General features: G+C 34.7%; 1 protein-coding gene across 2 annotated transcripts in view; it reads left to right on the top strand.

The window, feature by feature from the left end:
• The window catches only part of LOC135216797 (facilitated trehalose transporter Tret1-like), a 14543-nt gene extending 6557 nt beyond the window's left edge, over positions 1 to 7986 (top strand). For both annotated transcript variants that reach the window (XM_064252284.1, XM_064252285.1), the window contains exons 3-4: positions 2786 to 2924; positions 3773 to 7986. In XM_064252284.1, coding sequence (XP_064108354.1) covers positions 2786 to 2924; positions 3773 to 5043 — 1410 coding nt within the window. In that variant the 3' untranslated portion in view covers positions 5044 to 7986. The remainder of the gene's footprint in view (positions 1 to 2785; positions 2925 to 3772) is intronic.
• The last annotated feature ends 3741 nt before the right edge of the window (positions 7987 to 11727 follow it).

The following is an 11727-nucleotide window of genomic DNA, read 5'->3' as shown; positions in this document are numbered from 1 at the left end:
ATATGATTTGTGAGACCGCAGAGTAGGACAAAACTGTAAATTAGAAAGCCTTGAACTTGCACGGACGAGGAAGTAATAAAACCAAATAAGCCAGCTAAGACAGACAAACAACAGACTTGCCACATAACTGAAATAAAATAAACTTTCTGCAAGAGGCAATAAAGTTTTGTCAAAGGTAAGTCGACATGATAAAGCACAAGCAAATGAATAACAGAATGAAGAAATTTCAACCCAAAGTAAATTACGATACATATTGAAAATATGAGGAAAGAAAGGGAAAAGTTTTTCATTAACGATGGGTCTCCGTTATGTCAAGTTGACGGCTTTAAATACTGAGTAAACAAATGATGATGTTGCCATATCCATATTCTATTGCGTGGGCCACAATAGGTAAAATGCCTACTGCTTATGGCGGTTCAGTGGAAGCCAGTATTTTCAAACTTGTGGCTATTATTATACAAAATGGCTGTCAGACACGCTAGCGAATGAAGGTTTTGGCATTGTGTTTTCATACTTGAGGTTCTTATTATACAATTGGATGTCTGAAGCGTTAAAGAACTAAGGGTCAGATACTGAATGTAATATGGTGCAGAAGAAAAGTAGAAAATTAGTCCAAATGGAAATACAACACTTGTTTCGAGACAATTTACCATTTTACGTTGCGTAAGTTCTTTTGTCCTCCACAAAGCCTCCTCTCTCGCCCTGTCTGTCCTACTTGACTCCGATGAGACCATGTCACGTGAAGATTCACGACCTGTCTTGAAAAGGAAAACATTAAGCTATTAACTTAAGAAATATATTCTTATCTTAATTACATACATAAAATGAAAAATAAACTTAAAGTACCCTTTAACATGTGTATATACATACATATACACACACATACGTATATTTATATGTCACATACACCAGGACATTTCTTATATTAACCGATAAGAAGCCACAAAATTCGCTTAATATCCAGCTCACTATATCTCGGGGATAACTCACATTCAAGTGACGTGTGTTTTGTCACAAGTGGGATTCGAACGATCTCCTCGGAAATAACTTGCACATTAAACGAAATTTTCGGTTAATTATTTGTCAATTTATAGGCATTATAAATACATACATACATACATACATACACACACACGCGCGCGCACACACACACACACACATATATATATATATATATAATATATATATATATATATATATATATATATATATATATATCGTCAAAAAGGGCCAGGTACGGATTAATATAAATCGATCTTCTACAAGCCATGGTGACAAACAGCATAAGTGGACATAATAAGTTAATAAGTTTTATAATAACTGTTAACAGTAAGCTGAGTAAACCTCCTTCATGAAGATTAATTGATATTTGAAAAATCTGGTTATTAACAAAAAGCAGACATCCACGTACCTAATTCCTTGAAGTCAATATCATCTGGACGAGATATCTGAGCACTGCATTTAGCATACATCATCAAATCAATGAGTAGAGCTTGTAGATTCTTCAGTCGATTTAGAATAATAATATTGATATAATGTCCAGTAACAACCTCGGTTCCGTCTGTTACACCTTTCAAACCTTTTTACTGTCAATTTCCGTTCTAGCGCTGAATGTCCTCATAGGTCCCAGCGCTTGGGCTTTAACCTAAATTCTATATTCTACAATATAATATATATAAAATAATATAATATATAATAATATATATATATATAAATATATATATATATATAATTAGATACAGAATTCAGGCCAAAGGCCAAGCGCTGGGATCTATGAAGTCATTCAGCGCTGAAAGGGACACTGGCACTAAAAAAAATTCTATAGGTGTAACAGGAGGAAAACCTTGAAGTTGCTCCATAAATCAATTGTTAGGAGAGGATGGAAAGTAAGATGGATGGACGAGAATACGAACGGAGGTACAGCAACAAATGAAAAGGAATGAAAGGGGTTTGCAGCTAAGGGTTGACGGCGGACCTGCAAAGAACCTTAAGTTAAGCCTATGGTGCACCGCAAGAATGCACTGATAGCACTACCCCTTTACGGTATACACACACACACATATATAAATATATATATATATATATATATATATATATATATATATATATTTATATATGTGTGTGTATATATATATATATATATAATATATATATATATATATATATATATATATATATACAATGAAGGTGAGGGGAAGCACACCAACAGGTCAAGGAACTCATATTTATTAAGTTGCAACGTTTCGAAGCCAACCAGCAGGCCTCATTTTCAAGCTAAAAAGTAACAATATCTAATAGTACAATAAAATTAAAAAGATACAATATTAAAATACATAAAATTAATAATTAATGAATCTTTGTTTATTAAAAAACTGGTCCCCTCACTGAACACCCATGCCACGTCTACACCTCTTTACCTCTCGTGAACTGCTTACGTTTTTTGTTAGTCCTTCCTCTGTCTTCACACTCAACGGTTGGTCCTTATTTGTGTTTTTAACTGTGAATGTTTTATTGTACTTTACATTGTGTATTTTAATATTGTAGCTTAATTTTATTGTACTAATTAGATATTGTTACTTTTTAGCTTGAAAATGAGGCCTGCTGGTTGGCTTCGAAACGTTGCAACTTAATAAATATGAGTTCCTTGACCTGTTGGTGTGCTTCCCCTACCTTCATTGTATAGTTGGGTTTAGAGAAACCTCCGCCCGTTTAATATATATATATATAATATATATATATATATATATATTATATATATATATAAATATAATCTTTTCTTCCCAAGATTGTAGGGGCACTGACTGCTGCCATGACTCACGTTATCATCGGAGCCATAGTGGCCCTGCCATCAGTGACCCTATCACAGCTGACGGATGTAAACTCCGGAGACTTATTCCTCGACACCAACCAAGTGGGACTTTACAGTAAGTGCAAGTTGGTTCCATTCATCACTGCCAACGTGATCATCAAAGTCATGATAACTAATGCTTATTACACGTGATACTTTTAAGATACAGACACCGCCTTACTTGAGAGCATTCAACTTACAAACATTCAGATACAAATAAACGGGATCGCAAATGAAAATTGAGCTCAGAGCGCCCCAGGAGTCCGCTTTGCCGATTCTGTACTTCCCGTACTGTATGTACAGTGTTTTGTGTTTTATGATGAAAAATCCACAGTTCTAAATTGATTTGATATCATACTATATCTAAACAGGCAAGAAGAGTATAGTAACCAACCTACAAACACTTCAACATACAAACAGTCAGCCGTCCGGAACGTAACTCGTTTGTAAGTAGGGTGGTGTCTGCAATCACACTAGTTTAGAATACAATTAGTTTACTTCCTTTTATTGCAGATTTAAACGATCATTGCCATTTTTCAGTCGCAAAACCTGTCATAGTCTTAATTGGTTTTTAAATTCAAAAATTGTGTTTCAGAGGACACATGATGTAGCTAAAAGTAAATATTAATAAGTAAATATAAACTGTTGAGGATTTTACATTTTCTATGCAATTTTGCAATCATTTTTACCAAGATACGAAAGCGTCATAATCTGTCATTATCTACGCTTCCTAAAAATTTCCTGGAGGAAGAATGGTTTCAAAATAACCGATGATTAAATTAAGTTGTCAAACAGTATTCTAATCAACATTTTAGCAATTCGGGCGGGTATATACTAAGCCATAAATTTTAATTCTGTTACAAGCAAACAGTGAACATTTTACAATTGCAGGAAATTAATCTATAAACATTTTTACTATTCCAGGCAGTATAGTGCACATTGGAGCAATAATAGGCTCCTTACTAGCCGGAGGAATGAATCTTCGTCTGGGGCAAAGGGTCACTCTTCTGATAACACTGCCTGTGCTTCTTTTGCTGTGGATTGCATTGGCTTTCTCTACAAAAGTCTGGCTGCTGCTGGTTATTAGAGCAGTTCTTGGGGCAGGCCAAGGATTTATAGGAGCAGCATCCAACAATTATGTGATTGAGATAGCACACAGTGATATCCGCGGGAGACTGAGTGGAATGACAGATACATGCAGGCAGCTAGGATTCCTCCTGGTATACGTTATTGGAACATTCGGTCTAACTTGGCGGCAAATATCTATTGCATGTGGTATAATAACCACGGTCCCTCCTTTTATTGGATTGTGCCTACTTCCAAACTCACCTCGATGGCTGGTGACGAGAGGTAGAACTGAAGAGGCTCAAGAAGCACTAGCCTTTTACCGGGGTTCCTCTTATAATGTAAAAAGAGAGCTCACAAATATAGTTGAACAGCTTGAAAAGACAAATTCTTCACAGATGGGCATTGTAGAGCAACTAAAACAGATGTGTGCACCAGAAGTTTATCCTCGTTTTATTCTTTTGACATTTTTGATGTTTGCTGTTCATTTCAGTGGTAATATTGCCATTGCTACTTTTGTTGTGCCCATTTTCCAAGCCGCTGGTACAGATATGGATCCATACACCTGTGCAGTGCTAATTGGCTCAGTTAGAGTAGCTGCTATTATTACATTTTTGATGTTTATTGACAGTGTGGGTCATAAACCTATCTTCATCATCTCAAACATCGTTTGTGCATCATGTTTATTCATCCTGGGAGTTTTCTTCTTCTTACAAAACAATGGCTACGAGGTATCATCCTTTTCGTGGGTTCCACTTGCATCCTTATTTGTATATACTCCATTTGTGTGTGCCATCCAGGCCATGGCCAGTCTACTCCGGGGTGAGGTATTACCCACACCACTCCGAGCTCTGGGGGTTTCTTATCTGTACGTTGTGTTTTTTATGGGCACATTTGCATCAACTCAAGCTTTTCCAGAGATGATAAAAACTACTGGAGAACAGGGTATCTTCTGGGTGTTTGCTGCATCTTGTATTATAATGGTCGCTGTTGTGGCATTTGCACTGCCAGAAACCAAAGGACTTTCTCTGGAGGAAATCGACGAATTGTTCAGAAATCGGAGCAAGGCAAATAGGACAAAGTCTGAAGGCAAGGTGGAAAATTTTCATACGAAAGTTCCTTCTGCTTGAAAAAACAAGAAACATTTTCACGAGAAATTTCGTCAAACTAAAAACAATAAGATGATCGCATCACAATAAGATTAATATGATTTTAGCAATCTGATAAGTAGTGAGTGTAGTGAAAATGGAATAACCTGTAAAAGTAACTGGGATAATTCTGTGTTTCGTGTTAAGTGTTATTTAGTTTTATTACAATTTCTACTCCATACATGGGACTGTGTTAATGTTATTCTTTCCCTGGTGGGTACAACTATGTCTGTACAGTCAAGTACAATATGATAAAGAAAGGGAGGAGTAAACCATCTGGAAAGGATAGCGTGCAAAGATTAAAGCGAGGGAATCCATGCTTGGACACGAGCGGCAATTGATCTCACTTTCGTGGAAAATAAACCAGACAGTCAATTACCAGCGCCAAAAATTTGTCTGCTGCTGTTCAGCTTTAATTTTTGATGTCTTACGATTTTGCTTACTATAACAAAATGGCTAGGAGGACGTCTTACTTTAGACAATCCAATGACTGGTTTGAAAAACAATTCCTGTACTATAATCAAGTATAGAAGTTTAGTCAGAATACATCAGATGTATCAGCTACCATATCAAAGACATTTAGTACCTTAAATTCATGTCATTACTGGATAAGTAAGCAATATAAACTTTATGAGCTGAATAAAGTACCAATGGATGCAACTAATAACAGAAGGACAAAGGTTAGATGATGTTTTGGTAGATGACGTTGGTAAGATACATTTAGGTTTGGTTAAGGTAGGCAAGACTAACTTGGTAAGTACGCCACATGGCGTGTAAGTTTTAAATGCAACTTAGTCTTTGATTACCCACTACTGTATTTCTGTTCCCCTGAAATTTGATCGTCTTGTTATTCTTCATGTATATTATATGCTAAACATAACAGATGGTAATTTTACGTTAGTTATTATGATTTATGACGATTCCAGAACAAAATTAAATAATGGCCAGTGCCATTATCATCCAACTAACCTTCGCCACTGACTTAAATACAAAGCACGCTATGCAAGAAGCCACAGAATTCATGTTGAATGCGTACAGTGTCTAGTGTATAATTTACATTCAGAGAAACATCGTAAGTAGTATTTTGCTATTATAATTGATATATATCATCTCACATGATGCAGGTTTTTGTTTTGCTTTACTTTCCTTCTCCACTTTTGCCTTCAGTTCTCGATATGTGAGCTGGGACCGCTAGCGACATCACTTGATCCCCAGTACATGTGATTCTGGCCCACATTTAAACTTTCAATCCTTTTGTGACATTCTTTAGTCTCTAATCGAAATAAAAGTTTGTTGTTAATAAAAATATCTTCCTATTTGCTGACTGTCTGTGGTAACTGGCAACGTGGAGCGTCTCAAAGCTACAGAATATTCTAAAGAGCTTAAGGGATATTCCTAGCCCGGTGATTAAGGAATCATATTAGTCCTCTTAGTATGCGCATGAAAATGATTGTGAACAACAATTATTGTAAACAAAAATGAATTTATTGTTCTCCGTTCACGGAGATTACTGGAAGACCGAAGGGCAGAATTAATTCGATATAACAATAAAGTGTCGTCTACTATGAGGGTATTCAGCACTTAAAAAAAGGAGAGATTCTCGCACTTCAATTGATGCGGTTATATAACAATAGAACACGCAATGCACACGAACACAGAAAAATGAAACATTTCAGATCTTTTGATTGCTTTTTTCTTACATTTGTGCTGCCTCATGTGTTGTTAGGCGTCGGTCTTGAATGGATACATCACTTCCTGCTGGAAACCGCTCAAAAAAAAAATTTTCAGCGCTGATTATTAATTTATTAGATTCTTAGTTTATGTATACAATTACGAGCTTGAAACGTTTAATTCTTTATTTTTGGATAAACTTTATATGAAATCAACCTCATCATCGTCAAAAATCTATGTTGTTGTTAGATTATTAAAGAATGTAGATTTTAAATAAGTGCGCTAAATACCCAGTTCCTAAACTTTCTCACATTAGAGGGAGAGAAAGTAACCATACCATCGATTTCAACCACGGTGTTCCGGTCCCAATCGAAAGCAAGAAGTTTCTGTAGGACCCCACGGAGCGATAAAAAAAATCTTTTCTTGGCGTGTATATACCGTACATCTTTCCATTATGATTACTTTCATTACTTACCAATCACCTACAATTAAAATTAAAAACATACATACTGCATGCTCCTTATCAGACACTGGGTTTAATGTTATCAGTTCAATAAAGAGCATTCCCTCTTATCGGTATAACAATTCTTTACTCAGTATTTTATATTTTACGCTTCATTAAAAAATTGAATACAGCGTTGCTGTTTTTTTTTTATTAGAATATCGCTATTAATCATACGGATTGCACTATATATGAAGATGGCATGAATGCATTTATTTTTGTTTTTATAAATGTATGAAACTTTTTGAAAATGTTAACTTTGGATTACTATGTAAGTATCTGCCTTGAAGGAAACTGGAGTTTGAATTTAAAAAAAGGAGGACGATTACTAGCACATAACATAAAAAAGAAACAATTATGGTAATGTCATGACGAAAGAAAGCCGTAAACGTTTCATGGTTGTTGTCGGAGAAACTGAAAAACAAAGAAAAAGGAGAAATGTCTTCCATAACCTCTTTAATAAGGGCTCTTATACGCGATACGTGGGCAATTGTATGGTTTTGGCGATCAGTGTCGAGGTATGCATAAGGCTCATGTTTCGATAAACTACATTACTCGCAGACTTGTTATCAACTGAATAAAGGTACCTGTCACTTGGTTAAAAAAAAAAAAAAAAGTAAATAAATAAATAAATTAGTGCAAGATATTGCCTTGCTCGACGAGTTATCTGTCTACCTTAGTCCTTACATGATTAATTTTTTTTTATTTTTTTTTTTATTTTACACTATAAAAATAAATATATTTATTTTGTCTCTGGTGTTTTTTTAACCTAAATATTCAAACTGGACACGGAAAATTATTAAAAATTATGAAAATTCACTTATACTACCATTTATATACTGTTTTACCACCATATGTAATCAAAATCTTATGTCAAATTATAACTATTTCGGGGGCTAATGGTCTAATGTCACTGACCTGTTTATGAATTTCGCTTACACGAATATATCAATAGTTGCAAGTATTGATAGCATTGGAAGCATAACAGCATCAATGCTACAAGGGCATAGCGAATAAACAAAAATTACACGTGAAAGGGGAAACGGCCAAAAATTCCTCAAACAGGTAAGCATTTTCATACACTGTTGTCCGGAAATGACTTTGACCGATCCCAGAAGTTCCTAGACCGATTGAGTCATTTCCAACATAGGAATGCTTGTGGAAAGAACAACTTGGAATGTTATCAATACACAGCTAAGCCTAATAGGGCTACAAAAGCCTATGTACCTCATACAGTACTAAGGAAAGTAGCTTAATAAAATGAATTGGTTGGTAATCTTAATGCATGCAGCATTAGGTTACTTAACTATTCGAATTGCTAGAGGAGAACTGAAAGTTACAGCAGGTGGTCAACAAATTTGACATAATGCGATGATACGTTTTACACATTGTGACTAAAATTTCTTCATTGGTGGTATTACAAGGAAAGTTTGAACGTAGTTCAACTGAATATGATATTAAAGTTGCAATTTTTGCGCGTTCCGCGCTACATCTAGGGCGTTTATAAGCATTTTAGTAGTCTTTTCCTTCCTACTTGTCATATCCACCCATTTTGGATAGATCTAGCACGAAATCTAGTGCGTTTCCACAAGATGCCAATTATAATAATGATAATAATACATGTAGATACAATAATAATAATTAGTAATAATAATATATGCTAGGATTTCTCCCAACCACCAAATGAAAACATTTGCGTTGCTATAGAGTGAAAATCAGTAGGAAATCACATGGAAAACGATTTCAAGATGAGTGGATTAATGACTCTAGATTTAAAGATATTTAGAAAAACATAGGGTGGTGACATGAAGGGATATTGTATTGTAAGTGACAGTTTGTGGCAAAATTAAGTTAAGAAGGCAGCAGAACCGTTCAGCGATCATCCATCCTCAAGGAGTTGCTAATTTCTTTTAAGAAAATCAGCCCTGGGATATTTGTATCTTTATTGTATGTGATTGTTCAATTCGAGTAATAGATCACGTGGCTGATTTATGCAAGACGTTTGTCCAGTAGTAAAGGTTGCAATGAACTAAAAATATATAATTCACTCCTTACTGCTGTAATGTGCAATGTTATTGCTCAGCACTTGAAATGTGACATGGGCAGTAGCAATTTGAGCCTAATTCGTCACGAAACTGTTGAATGTTACCATTTGATATTATTCAAATGCCAATAAGATTGCGGTAACTTTTCTGGCCATGATTGAACTAAAAGAGCACAATGCTGTCGCAATTTGTAATGCTTAAAAAAATGTCTGATCTTCAAAAATGGCTTGCTCTCTGTACTGAGAATGCATTCGTAATGTCTGGCAAAAATAATGGCGTACATGCTTTGATGAAAAGTGACGTTCCTCACTGGATTCTGATATGTTTGTCACTCTTTCCAGTTAGCAGCGCCCTGTGCAGCTGCCGAATGTCTGCCACATAACACGGAATTTCTCATCAGATAGATAAACAGCTGGTTTTCCATTTCCTGCGTTCGACAAGCTAACAACAAGGAGCTGTTTGCAAGTTAAATAATGGGATGATCCCACTTAAGATAAAACAGTCAATTTAGACACGTTGGAAGTCTACTAAGGGGGCTATTAGTAAAACGGGTAACACCATCGATGCATCAGTAACAGCCATCTATGGTGCATCACTATGTCGTTACCTGACATGAGTTAAAGCCACAATACCGTATCATATCCATTATTGTGGCTTTTAACTCAGTAACAACTATGTACAGAGCCATTTATTTTTCTGCCTAGTTGTCTTGTATGAAATACTTACCATTGCTGTTATAGTAGCTACACGCCCTTCCGTTTTGTGTTTTCTTCTCCACTCTGCATGTAAGCAACAATTATGATGGACCCCGATTAGACACCAGGGTTTTTGGATGGGGGAAACCCAAAATCAAGAGTAATGCCCTAGTAAAAATTGTAGAAAATGCGTGAATCACATAATCGGTCAAGAAAATGAAATTTATGTGTATCTGCATTAGCACGAGAAAAAAAAAATCACTTAGCATGAAAATGTAACAAGGACAGGTACTACAGGGTTGAATACTAAACCTAACCTAACTTATCTAGAGCGTCGGATCCGTCCATAACCCTTCCTATAAAGGAAGTCGGTGTCACCTGGTCTGTCATCGGAGTACTACTGTATTCATAATAAATTTGTAGCAACACTGCTGATTGGATTAATTCCATATTATTTTAATGGATTGCTATCAAAACACTTATCTAATTGGAAGACACGGGATCATTTATATATATTTATATATATATATATATATATATATATAATATATATATATATATATATATATATATATATATATATATATATATAGTATATATATATATATATATATATATATATATATATATATATATATATATATATATATATATATATATATATATATATATATATATATATATATATATATATATATTGGAAGACACGGGATTATATATATATATATATATATATATATATATATATATATATATATATATATATATTATTATATATTGGAAGACCCGGGATATATATATATATATATATATATATATATATATATATATATATATATATATATATATATATATATATATATAATCCCGGGTCTTCCAACCAATTAGATAAGTGTTTTGGTAGCAATCCATTAAAATAATATGGAATTAATCCAATCAGCAGTGTTGCTACAAATTTATTATGAATACGATACTCCGATGACAGACCAGGTGACACCGACTTCCTTTATAGGAAGGGTTATGGACGGATCCGACGCTCTAGATAAGTTAGGTTAGGTTAGTATTCAACCCTGTAGTACCTGTCCTTGTTACATTTTCATGCTAAGTGATTTTTTTTTCCTCGTGCTAATGCAGATACACATAAATTTCATTTTCTTGACCGATTATGTGATTCATGCATTTCCTACAATTTTTACAAGGGCATTACTCTTGATTTTGGGTTTTCCCCATCCAAAAACCCTGGTCTCTCCTCGGGGTCCCTTATAAGTGTTGCTTATATATATATATATATATAATATATATATATATATATATATATATATATATATATATATATATATATATATAAGGCAAAAATCGTCCGTAATGATGAATGTGCCCTTTTGAGTTACTACTGATATCCGGGCCGTGATGACAAAAACGAATTGCCAGTAAGAAATACTGGTGAATGTAAGATATACGAACCAGAGAATAGAATTTAATTGAATATGGAAGTTAGGCCAAAGGCAAAACACTGGGACCTATGGGGTCATTCAGAGCTGAAACGGAAATGGACAGTAAAAGGTGTGAAAGGTGTAACAGGAGGAAACCCTTGCAGTTGCACTATGAATCAATTGTTAGGAGAGGGTGGAAAATAAGTTGGAAGAAAGAGAATAAGAAAGGAGGTACAGTAAAAGAAACTTAAGGGGTTGCAGCTGGGGACCGAAGGCACCTTACAAATTAAGAACCTTCAGTAATCCCCACGGTGCACAAC

This window comes from Macrobrachium nipponense, chromosome 6 (assembly GCF_015104395.2).
Source record: "Macrobrachium nipponense isolate FS-2020 chromosome 6, ASM1510439v2, whole genome shotgun sequence".
NCBI lineage: Eukaryota > Metazoa > Arthropoda > Malacostraca > Decapoda > Palaemonidae > Macrobrachium > Macrobrachium nipponense.
Note: the sequence above shows the minus strand (reverse complement) of the source record. Positions and strands in the feature narration are given on the sequence as shown.